At 38.2% G+C, this 17,001-nt stretch overlaps 1 protein-coding gene across 1 annotated transcript; it reads left to right on the top strand.

The window, feature by feature from the left end:
• The first annotated feature begins 5,151 nt into the window (after window positions 1-5,151).
• LOC143716482 (interferon-induced GTP-binding protein Mx1-like) lies at window positions 5,152-13,215 on the top strand. The gene is made up of 13 exons (XM_077209045.1): window positions 5,152-5,250; window positions 5,915-6,104; window positions 7,899-8,033; window positions 8,365-8,519; window positions 8,951-9,089; window positions 9,201-9,399; window positions 9,471-9,549; window positions 9,766-9,888; window positions 10,017-10,149; window positions 10,239-10,397; window positions 10,652-10,728; window positions 10,819-11,082; window positions 12,991-13,215. Exons 1-13 carry the CDS (start codon window positions 5,152-5,154, stop codon window positions 13,213-13,215), a joined length of 1,977 nt encoding a protein of 658 aa, XP_077065160.1.
• Window positions 13,216-17,001: the final 3,786 nt, after the last annotated feature.

Below are 17,001 nucleotides of genomic sequence, written 5' to 3'. Positions count from 1 at the left end.
ACTGTTCCTTTACAAATGAATTGTGTTACTGTTTTTCATGTCAGGCTTTATAGGGTTAATTACAGAATCATGAGACATTTATAATATAATTATATCAAATGATGATACGCATGGTGATATAAAAATAAAGTGAAACCAAACCTTAAAATTGCTTTACTGGTTTAATGACAGTCATACTACTAAACTAGGGTGGTCTGGAAAAGTGTGTTTTAGCATATCTCATGACATTTAGGACAATATAATTGTTAAAATGCAACTAAGTCTGTTTCCACAACAGCCTGACAGTAGCTTATGCCACTGAACTATAGTTAATAAAACTGATGATGTCCGAAGCTGAGGCCATGCAAGAACATGTATGCATTTGACACAGATTCGATATACATTTGGTGTGTGTGTGTGTGTGTAATTAACTACAAAGTGTTATAGTTAATAGTAAATATATAGATCAGCTTTCAGAATTAGTTTTACCTGAATTAATTTTAAATCGACTGATCTGTTCGTCCACCAAAACGACTGTACAAACTTCTATCAACTCTTTAAGAAAGGTTATTCTTCTGGCCAAGAAGACTAACTTTCTTATTCTATAGCACTAAACAGTACAAAAAACATGTAGCAACACCAAACATTAAAGTGACTTGATCTGTGAGCAGCAACAGAGACAATCAAGCATGGATATAATGAATTTTAATAAATTAAACTACGGATACATAGAACTAAACAAACAAATAATATACAGGATAACAAAATGTAAAGAAAGAATAATTTGTTACATTTATATAGTGCTTTTCTGGGTACTCAAAGTGCTTTACATGAAAGGGGGAATCTCCTCGACCACCACCAACGTGCAGCACCACCTGGATGATGCGACGGCAGCCATATTTCGCCAGAATAATACTTAATGCCCACCACCAGTTTACTGGTGGAGAGGAGACAGTGATGAAGCCAATCAGTATATGGGGATGATTAGGAGGCCATAATGGACAGAGGCTAAGGGGCAAATTTGGCAAGGATGCCGGGGTTAAATCCCTACCCTTTTTCCGAAGCACATACTTGGATTTTTAATGACCACAGAGAGTCAGGACCTCGGTTTAACGTCTCATCTGAAGGACGGTGCTCTTTGACAGTATAGTGTCCCCGTCACTATACCGGGGCGTTAGGACCCACACAGACCACAAGGTGAGCGCCCCCTGCAGGCCTCACTAACACATCTTCCAGCAGCAACCTGGTTTTCTCAGGAGGTCTCCCATCCAGGTACTGACCAGTATCTTCAGTGGACAACCAGTCTTGGGCTACAGGGTGATATGGAGAGAAGAGAAGATGTATTTATTTATCTCACAATACCACTCATTGCATTTGTTGCTACATCATAAGCAGTTGTTAGGGGTAGCATATTACAGAAGTAACAAGTTACAAAATATATGACTTATTCAGCAGCCAAGAACTATAACACATTACCCACACTAAATATGGTAATATAACTGACATCACAATTTAAGTAACTCAAGTTACAAACAAATAAGATGCAGCATGTCAGCAGGAGCTGGATGCTGGTGTACAAAATCTGCATGAACTTATAGGCAGCGTCAACCCGAGACTTGAGAGAATGGGAAAAAGAAATCTTTGGCTGCACCCCGGTTCGAAGTCATGACTACCATTTCAGTCCATATCTTGCCAAGTGTGTAAAGCAATTGAAAGTAGTTACTCAGTTACATTTACGAAACAGTATAAATTATGCAGTACAAAAAACATTACAATTCCAGCTACAGCTACTACTATAGTACACCATAGTTCAAAGTAACCTGCCCAACAACTGGTCAGGAAAAACAATTGTATTCTATTGTGAAAAATGGACTCCCAAGAAGCAATAGCTTATAAGCAGGGGTCCATCCCACCACCAACAACTCCCCACCCACCTGACAAAGATAGTATGAGCGGTCCAACTTTAGATGCCAGGAACAACCATTCTTTAAATTGTGGGTATTTAGAATACAGTTGCCTTCATCAGACAAAAATTGGCAGTCATTGTACCTGAGGATCAGAGAGAAGAGAAGATCAAAGAATGGCAAAACTTAACCTTTGAGAGCCAGCAAAGAATGAAATCACCTTAAAAGGGACATATAAGCTTAAAATGCCTCTAAATATCAAAAGAAATAATATATACGTGTGTAACAGGGGTGTCTCTGTGTTGTGTAACTCACGATGAACACCAATTTGCACTTTAGGATAGATTTTTATTATGTTGGCAACAAATAGAATGTCTCGGTTACATATATAACCCTCGTTCCCTGAGTAGGGAACAGAGATGTTACGTCGTGACGATGAATGGGGTTTCGCTTAGAAAGCCTATCCACTTCGAGAATATAAAATGAGCCAATGGCAAGAAAATGCCATGGGTCTGCAGAATTTCCATAGCGTAATTACGCCCCACTTTGTGGGTATATAAGGAAGGACGCTGGCAACATGCAGTTATGTTTTGCAGTTACGCTGAGGAGCCGAGACTGAACTCAGGCATTCCCGCCGTACAGCGGAAGTGGGAGGGAGAAGTAATCGTAATCACTACGAGTTTCGTAGTGACGAAACATGGGGTTCCCAGTCTAATCACGCCACCTCGGCTGTCTTCCAGTGCACTGCGTAAGTCTGAGTCTCGCAATCAGGAGCTAGCACGGACGAAGGAATACCAAGGTACACTGGGAAGCATATCTGAGAGGAGATATGCAACACAATGCCTACCCAAAGGGAGGACTTAAAAATACACATATGGCCCGAGAGGGGGTAACATATGGAGAAACACTGGAGTATACAGCTCGCAGGGTGGAATCTTTCAACTCCAGGGGTGGCAGGGTAGCTTGCCAAGGGAAAGAGGCTTACAGTGGAAATACACACGCGGGGATCGCCACAGGGGGGGAACCATGTACATGGAGGCACCTAGCCAACACGAAAGGCCACCATAACAGACAATGAGCTGGTCTGAGGTCCTGAAACACTGCGTTCTGTTTACGTAGGCACGGAGGGCGTCCATTGCACATGGCGCCCCAGCCCGTGGAGGAGGCATCTGTTGGTACAACAACGTGCCTGGAAACTCGTTCTAAGGGCACTCCGGCCTGTAGAAAACTGAGGTATCCACGGAGTGAAGGTCTGACGGCAGGTCGGAGTAACTGGTACTCGGAGCGTGCCTAGTTGTCATGCCCACCTCGGGACTCGATCGCAAAGCCAGAGCTGAAGCGGTCTCATATGAAGCAATCCGAGCGGCGCTGCTGCGGCTGCGGAAGCCATATACCCCTGGAGCCTCTGAAACTAACCCCAATGGGAGAACCGCATACTGATATGCCCGCCCCTCGAAAGCAAACCGTTGAAACGGTCTGTGTCGAGGAAGAATGAAGACATGAAAGTAAGCGTCCTTCAGGTCACTGCAAAACAATCCTGTGGCCACACACATTCGAAAATGCGTTTGGCTGTGAGCATCTTGAACAAAAGCCTGTGAAGGGTTCAGTTCAATATGCACAGGTCCAGGATCGGGCGTAACCCACCGGTCTTCTTCGGTACAATGAAGAAGGGCTGTAGAAGCCGGACTTTATTTCGGCTGGAGGGACAATCTCAATCGCACCTTTCGCCAGTAAGTTAGCGACCTCCGCACGCATGCCAGGGGCATTGCCACCGACCATAGTGAAACAGACTCCCCCGTATGAGCCTGTATGAATGAACGGCTCGTTTTAAAATATTCCCGGTCTACTGACATTTGTTAAGACATCTGCTTTAAACATTACAATTCTCATGATAACTTTGGTTAACTTTACATTAAGTAAATCCACTTCAAAAGCTAATTACTCCTGGACAGCAATGCCATAGAGATATGCTCTCTGCAGAGCGATTGCAAAAACGGAAGTTCAAAGACAATATTCTAAAGATGGCTGCACCAGATAAGGTCTATAGTTAGTGCAAAATGCAGCTGCTAGACTCCTAACTGGGACTGGCATTTTAAATTCTACTATGATTTTAAAATTCTACTATATGTTTATACAGTCTTATGTTTATAAGAATATGAATAGTATTTTATATTCCTTCTAGAGCTCTGAGATCCAGTGATCTCTGTTTACTCATCATGCCTATATCCAGACTTTTTTTTAAAAGGCGATTGTCTTTTGCGATCACAGGTCCAAAACTTTGGAACAGTCTACCTCTCCATATCAGATTAGCTCCCTCTATTTCTACCTTTAAGTCTGCCCTAAATACATATTTATTCTCTCTGGCTTTCTTGACCATAGGTTTGATATTTCTTTTTTTACTCTTGTTGTGTGCTCTTTAATTTTGGAAGTTTTATTTTTCTATTTTCTTAGTTCTATTCACTTTGGTCAGCCTGCGTTGTTTTTAAATGTACTTTATAAATAAATATTGTATTGTAAAAGCTTTTTAGGGTATTAAGAGTATTTTTGTTATGATGTCATAAGAGTAAGTTCCTACAGTTGCCAGAAGACTCATTGTCAGAGAAGCACACACACACAGAGGTATAGCATGAACCAGAGTCTGGAATGTACAGCAGAACAGGTGATTAATGATGGATCAATGAAAGCGAGAACAAGGATAGAAAGGGAATGAATTCCACAAACACAGCAGTAGATGAGCTTCAAACACGATGGAAAACCAAGGCAATCGAGGATAACACCACAGTATCAGTACAGCTGTAACCTGAAAATTATTAAAAGGAAGCAAGACAAGTTAAAAATTGACTTGTTAATCTTAAGTGAGAGAAAAGACTTGAGAAAAGAAAAAGAAAAAACAGATGTGTTATGCAACTAAGAATCTATATGAATCAGTTCTGACTGTCTGTCTCCAGTGCTTCCAGACATGATGAGTAATTCAGTCTGAGTCATCTCATAATCAGTTGCTGACAAACAATAAACTTTTGTTTTATTGGTGTACATTCTGTTAATTAATGTTGAAAATTACGTGAAATATTGCTTATATAAACCTATGGGATTTTTAACTTTTGAACAACATTGAACAGAACTTTAAGGTATAGACAACATTTTCTTTTTTATCACTACTTTCACTACATCAAATTTTATTTTAAATGTGTCTTTTTGTTAATGCTAAATATGTTTCTAACAAAGCACATCTCTGTTTAGAATTTCTTAATTCATTTCCAGATAAATTATGGATGATCAGGACAAATTTACAGACTATGAATCTCCAAGAGAAAAGAGGTATAGTATGCAGATGCTTCTGATGTTTGACAGTTTGATTGGTAAAAATGTATGTTATTAATATATTTTATTTTTCTACCTTATTGTCAGACCCAGACTTTCAATCTTTAAAAAAATATTATAATTATATCAAGATATATATATGAATTTATGCATTATCAACATCATGGTAATCTAAACAATGAGTAAAAAAAAAAAACTATTTAAATATATCTTGTTTAAAAATTACCGCAACATAACTGGGCAGATTGCGAAACACAAACAGTTGTGCACAAATACAAGTAGAAAAGACAGAAACAAACAGAAAGGAGGAAGAAAACAGAAGGAAGATCAAACCCGAGTCTTGCCAATATTATCGATAGCCTACAATGTCAGTGAAGAAATAAGCTTTAGATTAAATATGACACAATAATTATAAATATATTCTGATATGAAAATAAAAATATGTTGATATGAAAATGTTATTGTGTAATTGTCAAATTATACAAATTAAGCATGAGAGTATAATGTTATTGTGTGTGCTAGCTATGAAATTAGCCTTAGAAAGTCAAAAGACAATTTTTTAAATGTCATTTTCATCACTCTTTTTTATAAACATGTTGGTTCAAAAAAATTAATGTCTCATGTGACCAATGTTTGTGCACTTAGTAAATACAATTTTTCTTTCTCTCTCCCATGTTTTTTTATTATAAAGCTCATTTTCGGACTCACAGACTCATGGAGCATTCCACAGTCATTTCATGGAGTCTGTTCAGCCTTTGATTGAGTTGATTGACTCTCTGAGGATGATCGGCATTGATAAGGATATAGATCTACCATCCATTGCAGTGGTGGGAGATCAGAGTTCTGGAAAGAGCTCTGTTTTGGAGGCTCTCTCTGGGGTGGCTTTACCTCGAGGAAGTGGTAAGACACTGAAATACTTTAATTTTTTTTGTTAGCATGTTAATTTTCCCACTTGGTCCGCTATTGAGATCACTTGTATGCTGATGACAAACAGAGTAATAAACCCATTCTATGTGGATGTTTCTTACCATTGTATATCTGAGAAAAACAGATATGGATGTCTAACAATTTTCTTTACTGAAATAGTTCTAAGACTGAAGTCATGGCACTCCCCATGAGCTTCATAATACTGGCCTTGTCTGTTGATGGCTCTGTCCTGGAGTTTAAAATTAACTGAAAAATGTTGTAAGTTAGTTTTGATGTCAGCCTGACATTTGAGCCCCACCTGCAGAAATAGTGCATGTTTATTGCCCATTCTGTTCTATCTGCTTCTCTCATATTGGATATTGTAATGCTGGAGTTTCTAAATCCTCAATAAATTACAAATGACAATATATGTAAAATTGGGCAGCCAGAATCTTGACTTGGACCTGGGTCATTGATCACATTACCCCTATTTTGGCATCTTTGCACTGGCTTCCTGTCAGGTACTGTGTTGATTATAATATCTTTTAGCTGACATAAGGCATTGCGTCGTCTGGCTCTGCGGTATTACTGTGGTCTGGCTATACCTTCTGTTCCCCACAAGAAGACAAGTGACTGTTACCTGTTTTACTCATCTGTTGGCATCTACCCCTTTTGTTAACGCCTGCATACCTGTTTACCCACCTGCTTTAGTTTTTGAGAATACATGCTTGCAAAAGTGGTCCTAACCTGAGTTGGTGTGTTGTCACACTTGGGGAGAAGGAAAGACTGGAGACAGAGAGAGTCTAGGGGGACAGGGTGGATCAGGCGGCCGGGGCGGATCCGATGGTTCAGGAGGCCAGGGCATATCAGCCTTTGCGGCCCCTCCATGGGAGCCAGGTTTACAGCCTTGCTGGAAAAAGACAAGTTAAACTGCTGGATCCAAGGTGGGTCTGGGTCTCACTTGGCTGCTGAATCTGTGCATAGCAAAGTACTCTGTTTTAAACTGCTCCGAAACTTGAAAGGTTGGTGATCCAAATATAGCTTTTATTGAGCAATCCATAATCATAATCCAAATACAGGCAAAGGGTCAAGCACAAGCAAACAGGGAATGACTGAGCTAACCAGGCTTATACAGGTGAAACTCGAAAAATTTGAATACCGTGCAAAAGTTTTTGATGATTATGGCTCACAGCTTATGGAAACCCAAAATTCAAAATCTCAGAAAATTAGAATATTACATGAAATCATAAAAAAAAAGGATTTTAAATACAGAAATGTCGGCCCTCTGAAAAGTATAATCATGCATATGTATATAGTTATATATACTAAATATATTAGTTTCACCTTTTAATTTGAATTACTGAAATACACAAACTTTTGCACGATATTCTAATTTTTCGTGTTTCACCTGTATAGTCTGCGGTAATGAGCCAATGAGAGACAGCTATAACAATCATGGTTGACAGTCCGGGTAGTGGGTTATGGGTAATGTAGTCTGAGATGGTGTGGCAATAGTCCGGGGTCGTGTGCCCTCTGGTGGCTATCAAGGGCACTTCAGATGATGATTGTGACACTGTTGTTCAAATCTTCATATTAATGGCACATCCGAGAAACATCTATTCTTGCATAGGCACTGAGTGTACTGATTCTTGCATACGCAATGAGTGTACTCGATACCATAAAAGTAGAAGGAGGAGATGATCTTGATGCAATGTGACGAAATAAATTAGATTTGAAAACTAGGGACCAACATACCTTGAGAAACATTGTGCTTATATATTTTTTAAGGTATTGTCACCCGCTGTCCTCTTGAGTTGAAATTACGGAAGTTAAACAAAGGACCTTGGTCCGGGACCATTTCCTACCGTGATCACAACGAGACATTTCATGACCCATTAATGGTGGAGAACCTTGTCAGAGAAGGTCAGTATGAACAGTTACCCTTACAGATCATAACCAGCATCAGTTGTAATGATGCTCTGATGAATGTCATCTTCGAAAAAGCACTAGCCTATATCTGTGTTTAACACCATTGAGCAAAATTCAAAATGTTTGCTTCTTTATGTAAGAATTAAGAATGTATTTATTTAAGTCTCCAATTTAAAAGATTCAGATTCTCCATTCAACTGTGAATGCTGCACACACCTGGATTTCCACAGGTGGATTTCCAGGCTCCAATTTATCAATACCAGTTGAAAATCCCAAACTAGTCTTGTTTGAGTCTGCTGCAAACTTATGTATATATATTTGACAGCTCAAAACAAGCTTGCTGGAAATACAGTTGGAATATGTGATGAACTCATCTCTTTGGAAATTTCATCTACTGATGTGTGTGACCTTACTCTGATCGATCTACCTGGTATAACCCGTGTACCTGTACATGGTCAACCTGATGATATTGGCGATCAGGTGAGTGAATAGAGTGTTAAAACAAAAATCAAAATGGCTGTTTAAATCATGTTAATATACACATTTGTGTTAACAGGCATTTAAGCTGTGATCCTGCACCTGCAAAAATATAAATCACATTCAGTTTCAGATCAGTGGAGTTAGTGCATGAAAAAAAGTGTTGATTAAATCCACTGATTTGAAACTAAATGTGATTTATATTATAAGCAGTATATTTGTAGCTGACAGGTGGAACTTAAAGTCAACATGAACTAATTTCTTAATACATTTTCATCATTCATAATACACATTAATGCATCTCTACATGTTTTTTCTTATTTATTTATTGGCAATGTTTTATTCTATATTGCATAATGGGTTCTATGGTGTTTCATGGTGGCTTAAAGATTCTCACCTTTTTAACCAAAGGACATTTTATCTTTTATTTTTAGATCAAAAACTTGATACTGAAATATACTGCCAAAAGTGAAACCATCATTTTAGTTGTTGTGCCCTGCAATGTTGACATAGCGACAACAGAAGCACTGAGAATGGCACAAGATGTAGACCCAGATGGATACAGAACTCTTGGTTTGCCAACTTCTCGTATTTCTGCAATATATTTCTTAAGGCCAACCTGTAGCATTATGATTCATGCTTATCCTAACTTTTATCTCTTTTTTTGTTGAATTCATGGCATAGCAATTCTCACAAAACCAGACCTTATTGACAGAGGAGCAGAGAGAGAAGTTTTGAACATTGTCCATGGCAAAGTCATTCCTCTCAGCAAGGGCTACATTATTGTGCGATGTCGTGGTCAGAGTGACATCAATAACAAAATCCCTCTTTCTAAAGCCATGGAAATGGAAAATAATTTTTTTAGAAACCACCGATATTTCAGGTAATTCTAACTTTTAAATAATAATAATAATCATAATATTAATAATAATAACAACCTTTTTTTCTTGAAAGCTCTCTATTGAATGATGGTAAAGCATCTACTCGATGCTTGGCAGACAACCTAACCAAAGAACTGGTTGATCATATCAAGGCAAGCATTTTATTATCATGCTCCTATAGCCTTTTTCTTTTCTTTTCTCATTCTTTTTTATTTCTTTAAATAATATACATTAATCTTCATCAGAACATAAAAACAGTGGTGATTTTTAGTTTGTGATGTGGTCACAGTTTATTAATTTAATAGAAGGGTTAACTACTATTTAAAATTAGCCAGCTAATATACAATTATATGTTCTTATGGACACAGAAATCGCTACCCTACTTAACTGAGCAGATTCAGACTAAATTACTCAGCATTCAAAGGGAGCTTAAGAACTACGAGCAGAGTCCACCTGTTGAAGAAGAGCTGATGGGACCTTTTCTCAGTGATGTAAGAGCTCTGAGAATAAAGCACACTATCTATCCATCTTAGCATCTTATCTATACATATATATATATATATATATATATATCCCATAAATTAAGGCCTTTTTTTCTAATTTATTCTTCTTCCTATAGATAATAATGGAGTTCAGCGATCAAATAAATGAACTGAGTAGAACAGGACATTTAAGAGACAAAAACGTTCATGCACTTCTACGTCCTGTGTTCAAGAAATGGGACATCTACCTAAGAGGCACTGAAATATCATGTGAGTCAAGATGTTAAAAACATGTGCCTTTTTAGGATTGTACCAACATCTCTTAACCAGAGCTTCTCTTTTTGTTATTACACATGTAGTCACAGCAAGAGTGAATGAAATGATAGACAAGTATAATGAGATGCATCGTGGCAGAGAATTGCTTACGTTCAGTGATTACTGTGAATTTGAACGTGTCATCAAAAACCATGTAGCGGCCCTTCAAGAGCCAGCTATAGACACACTGAAGGATGTACGAGGTTAGTATGTATTTTATAAATATACAGTGTCAGCTATTATTAGTAATAAACAATTATTTTTTCCAATGCACTTCAGAGTAACTCTGAATTGAATTCAAAGGTTCAGCACTCATAAAAGATAACCAAAAATAAACAAACATAAAAAAAGTTAATATCTCGAATTCTGATTGTAAATGTTAAGTTTTGGCATTTTTGTTTTATAGCCAATAACAATTTACAATTGTTCTTGTCATAAACTAAAATTTTACTTTCAGAGATTGTTCAGGATGTGTTCACTAAGATATGCTATTCATCTTTTGACCAGTACCCTCAACTGAGATACATTGTATCTGTAAGTAAAACTTATTATTATTTTAATTATTATTATTATTAGTAGTAGTAGTAGTAGTAGTAGTAATATATGTCATGTTGTACTTCTCAGAAAATGATTAATAACATTCAGACAAAACAAGAGGCCGAAGTGGAGAAAAGAATCAAGGAGTTCATTGATATGGAGAAACTGGTCTTCACTCAGGACAAGGTATTTCAACAGAAACTTGATCCCTCTGACATCCCTCAGAAGACTGGGATGGACTCTAATGACGAGAAGCTCTGTGATGAGGATGACAAAATTTTCAGTTCGAAAGGCTGTGCGTTATTGGATACAAGAAATCTAGTTCCAGACAAACTGGTTCTCTATTATGAGGTGGGTCGCAACACATACTATGAAATGTATTTATTGACAGTAATATACAGTAGTTATTCATTTACACACTGTAAAATGTGATGAACAGCTAATGTTGTATATGCACTGTAATATCTAAAGGGGCTCATAAGGGAGCGCCCATGCCATCACAGAACAGATTTTCCAAAAAAGGAAAGTGAACTGAGATTACATACATAACTATGGGTACCATAGACCACAACACAACAAAAATACAACAAATACAACAAAACAGGGTGCTAATTTATCAGCCTGTGAACACAAACAAAGACACTGACAAAGATTACATGACAACTTATTCAAACAGCTAAGACCTGCCATAAATATAAACCTCAGCTTAACCTTCAGTGCCCTCACAGGACAAAGACTGTGCAATCACCAAAAAACTGCCTCACCAAAAAGCAAAGATTGAGATCCTATAAGAAGACCAACCGTGCAAGCAGTATGTTTGGTGGCTCGAAGTGCAAAGAAAGCCCCTCTTATTAGGTCAACTACTGCCTCATGGGTCAAACCAGAGCCCTCATCTATTTCCTTCAGGACATCTACCTGGTACACCTGCAAAACCACCAGGGGCCAGTTGCATAAACTGCCAAGACTAGTCTTACAAGTTTGTCATCACGTTTTTTTCTTGAAGACTGTTCACAACTGTTTTAAGTCAGTTACATAAAACCGGAGATTGGTCTAATTTGATGCTAAAAAGTAAGACTGATTTCCCCTCGACTACCCGCTAGTTGGTCGTACTAGTACTTAAGTCACAGTCTTAACATGATGGCTATGTTTATGCAACTGGCCCAAGTTTGTGCAGCACCGCACCCACCTGACCAGCAACCATGTATGAGTTGCCAATCAGGGACCACATGGTCCTACAAGGCTTGGACAGAATAGGAGGCTGTGACTTCCAAGACGACACAGAGGATGGCTAAGGCTGAGTCAAGGAAGTATCCTCAATGCTGGAATCTCTGCATACTCCTTCTCCGCCATCTTATAAATGGTAGTGAAAACAGAAACAGCTGGATAGGAAATCTGTGCAGTGCCCTCCGAGATGTAAGTGCAACATGGCCAGCCAGAAAGCACTTATTCAACTTGGACTGCGGTTGAGGTGGTACAACCCAGTGCAGCTTCAACTTGTCAGTAGCATTTAAAACAACAACAAACAACTCTGTATAAGTCATGAACTCTGTTCATGTCTCGCATGTCACTGCCCACAAGCTCCTCAGAAGTCGAGGACAAAACATCATCCACATCCAAGCTAAACAATACCTCACTGCGAGCTGATCTTCCTTCCTTCCTCAAAAAGGAGGAGAGATGAGAACAAAACACTTTCACCCTGAAGTTTTTTCAGTGTGGACAATTAGATGAGTCGCTAAGCATTCAGTGAGCATGCTGGAAGCTCAAGAACTTAATGGACTTAAGTGTGTGAGGCCAATGTGTATCCTCGCTCGTAATGAAGCAGGTACACAGAGTCTTCTGAAATGGTATTGTGCTCACCCTGAGAAAATAAGAATAATTCACTCAATGAACAAAGAATTCTAATACATAAACCAACTAGTATGGGCAGAGAAATCTGAACTATGATGACACGGGTGGTTGCTTATGAAGCATCAGTGATGCAATTGCCGTAATTCTTTTTACTGTTCTTTAAGGAACCAAAAATGGGTCTTTATGTGACAACACTTTGAAAACCCTATTTTGGTTTTACCAGGCACTTTTATTTTTATGATCAGATCAATGATCACTTAATAACAATTTTAAATTGAGTCAGTATTTGCAACCAAACCACACAATGGAGGTGCATTGGCACTAGATTCACCAGAGATATCACTGTAAAGGGAAGACAACCCTAAAAGGTGGATTAAATATATTTTTTTTCCATGTCCTGTCTCCATATAGATTAGCTATCAACGCTTTACAGACTATGTGCCCATGCTGATAATTCTCTTCATGCTGAAGGATGCAGCTAAGACATTGCGGCATCAGATGCTAGAATTGAGGAACGGGGGAGATGTGGTCAATCTGCTGAGTGAAGACTCAGAGCGAGGACGCAGGAGAGTTGATTTAAAGAAGCGACTGGAACGCCTCACACAAGCTCAAGAACTGATAAGCAAAAGCCTCTGAGACATCTTTCTCAAACACAAAGGGATATGCAAAAATTGTGCATCAGGGCTGCAGAAATTGGCTACTGGATATACTATAATTACCTTATAATTTCTATAATTTACCTTATTTAAGTTTAGAAATATCATCTAAATCAGTAACAAACAATATTAGATCAATTGTTCAAATCTTGGCTGTATTGAAACTGTACAGTAGGCTACTGTAATATAGTCTAAGTCTAAGTAATTAGTCTAAGATTCTCAAATTGACTTACATAATCAAGCCAATTATTTCTACTTCAGACATTCCTCTAGATCAAACAGTAGACCATATAGCCACACCATGATCATGGTTCAATTTCCATGGAACGTATGAATTGAATGCACTGTATTTTACTTTTGATTCAAGTGTCTGCCAAATACATACATGCAAATTTAACCCGCATCTTAAATTATGTTTGGATTTTAACAATATTCTAATACAAAAGTTATTGTTGAGAATTAACAGAGGTTTAGCTCTTAATGTTTTATTGAAAATGTTTAAATCACCATTATAGTAATTTGGGCACTTGACCCTTTATGATATTTTTCTCTGGCTGTTGTAACAGTGTTTAAAACACACATGTATTTGTTGCGAAATAACCCAGAATCAAATAAAATCAAATTGTCATCTTCATCATCATCATCATCAAGTGGCCTAATTCACTGATCACTAAGGCTGCGTTTACACTTGGCATTAACATCCGATCACCATGATCCGATCAAGCAGATCAGATCATTAGCCAATCAGGACATGGAGCGACAATGTCCAATCAGGACATTTTAATATTTAAATTAGGTCTGTGGCACGACATCAGATTAAGAAGATGATAGCAATTAAACAATGTACCAATTGCTTTCACTCACTCACTTTACTTTCCTGTGCAATCTCCACTCTTAGATCAAATTAAGTTTTTTGTACGAAGGAATACTACCAGAGTTGATCATACAAATATAACTGGGTTGATCATGTTAAACAAGTCACATCATCGATCATCTGGGTGTAAGGTTATAACGTGCAATGACTATATTGACAGAAATGGGAGATTGATAAACATGCTGAAACATTAAAACATTCCGATTCCGATTATTCCTCTGGCAAAGTAGCGTGCAGCTCTTCATTAAGATCTCATGACTGATTGTGATTGTAGAGGCGATCACCTCGCTCAGATAATGTTACACAATTAAAATGAAAAAAAGATCACACATAGTATCATGTAAGTCTAAATAAACTGTTTTAAAGATTGACGTTTATTGTAAGGTTCAAATAAGTTTAATTTCTTGTCTAAACTGCATCTGGCCATTATTTTCTGACAGCCACGCGGGGAGACTGGGCGGGGATTTATATGAAGTCCACCTGTGAATGCAGACACGATGGCTGGATTGCGTTTACATTACACTGAGACATGATCATAATGCGTCCTCGGCTACCTCCGAACCTGGGGGCTGTTCCATAAACCAAGATTAGAGTATAAGACAGGCTTATTTCGGTTAGTCAGGCTTATTTTTGGTAGATTCGGTTTCAAAAATCAAACTTTAAAAAGTTCAAACTCAGTTACCCCCGGCAACTTATGCCGGCAAATTAACCTGGTCTGGGGCAGGCTAACTGTCAGGCTAAGTCTGAGTTCAGGCTTAACGAGCATATCATTTATACACACCTGCTGGCATTTCAATGTCATTTTATTTTACTTAACCACTATTAATATTTTTTTTTTTTAAATAAATAAAGAAGGAAATGTAATATACTAATAAATGTAAGAAATTATAAGGTATAAATACACTGAGAAATGTTCAAAACTTGTGTGTTTAATTGGTGAGTTTGGTTAATGAGTTTGGTAATTAATTAAAAGTATATAAATAGGGAGCTGAACTCGTTTCCAAACTTAACCATGGCGTGTCCTTTCATAGATGAGGTGGTGGATGAGGGAGCTATAGTCTTGCGGAGGGCATTTCAAAGAGAGAGAACTTTCAGAGACAGGTCAGACCCATTGGCTTTTAATGACAGCTACCTGTATGAGCGATATAGGTTCTCAAGAGATGGGATTGCATATATTTGTAGATTACTAAGCCCATACATTGCGAATAATACACGCCGCAACAGAGCACTCACAGTCCCACAGACGGTGTGCATTGCACTTCTCTTTTTTGCCAGTGGAACATTTTTTGTACACAGTTGGAGATGCAGAGAATATCAGCAAAGCATCAGTTTGCCGCTCTGTACGAACTGTGTACCTTTCTTTAAAAAGACTACTCATTGTGTTCATCACATTCCCTGGCCACAAAGCTATTCGTACCATTACACATGCCTTTTATGGAATAAGTGGTAAGTTCAAATAACTATAAAACGTGGAAATATTTCTTGACTGTTGATTTTACATGGGACATATTTAAAAGAAACAAATAATTTTCCTAGGTTGCCCAAATGTTATCGGTGCATTGGACTGCACCCATGTGCGTATTAAGTGTCCGTCTGGTCCACATGAAGCGGACTTTGTGAATAGGAAATCAGTACACAGCATCAATGTACAGGTACGGTCCCACTGAGATGATATTGAAGGCTATGCTCTAGCACTGAGTGTTCTGTACTAAGCTGGGCACCAGTGTTTAGTTCATTGCAATTAAAATGTAGTGACCTACAGGTTTAATTTATTTTAGATGATTAGTGATGCAGATTGCATCATCACAAATGTAGAGGCCAAATGGCCAGGCTCTGTGCATGAATCTTTAGAGCCTAATCTCTCTACCAGCAACTAGCAAGAGGTATGCTAGTAATCACTTAATCGCAAAAAGTCTTAAGAAGAAAAAAAACTACATTATATATCTATATACATGTATATTCATTCATTCTGTCTATGCAGGAGAATTCTCAGGAGTTTTGCTGGGAGACAAGGGATACCCATGCCTGCCTAACCTCTTGACTCCCTATCAGGGGCCCCAGACAGAGGCACAGCACCGCTACAACATTGCCCATGCACGCACAAGAGGTCGTATTGAGATGGCATTTGGGCTGATACAGTCAAGGTTTCAGTGCCTGAAGCACCTCTGAGTGACTCCACCTAGGGCATGTGACATTGTAGTTGCTTGTGTAGTGCTCCATAACATTGCTTGTCTGAGGAGAGAGAGACAACCAAGGATTGTTGAAGAGGAAGACTGGGGCAATGAAGCAGTATTGGAAGAAAACGAAACAGGCAGAATTATACGAGACACTTATGCAAATAATTATTTTGCTTAATATGGTCTAAACCATGTGTAGCCTTTAAACTTTTCCACTGGCCCCTCAACTTTCTCCTTAGTTGAACAAACACACATAAGTCAAAGTAGTTAATGTGATTTGTCTATATTCAGAGTGAATCTGCCTGTTAGGGGTGAAAACAAAATGTTGTGGAAAGGGATCAAAAAGGTAATTTCTTTTTTTTTTTTAAATGGTAGTTCTACTTGCATTTTTCTGTAGCTGTTGAATTTCCAGCTCCAACTTCCTCATCTTCAGTTTTTTATACTGGATGTCGATATCAATCGCTTCCATTTGTTTAAGGAGGTAGCGTTTATACACTCCTTTTATGTTTTCTGGGTTCTGTAGCAACATAGATTTAAGTTATTTCATTGAATACTCTTGTCACATTGTTTTCATTTCTTAATACTCACTTTGTCACATGTGGTCCCAGACTGAGAGGGCTCTAGAACAGTGTCAGCATCCTGAAAACACATTATGATCATTTTATCACACAAGTACACTTTTTAATATTCAATACAGTATAGCATGGAACCTGTG

The sequence above is a fragment of the Siphateles boraxobius genome, unplaced genomic scaffold (assembly GCF_051911475.1).
Source record: "Siphateles boraxobius isolate OS27281-9 unplaced genomic scaffold, OSU_SipBor_1 6, whole genome shotgun sequence".
NCBI lineage: Eukaryota > Metazoa > Chordata > Actinopteri > Cypriniformes > Leuciscidae > Siphateles > Siphateles boraxobius.
Note: the sequence above shows the minus strand (reverse complement) of the source record. Positions and strands in the feature narration are given on the sequence as shown.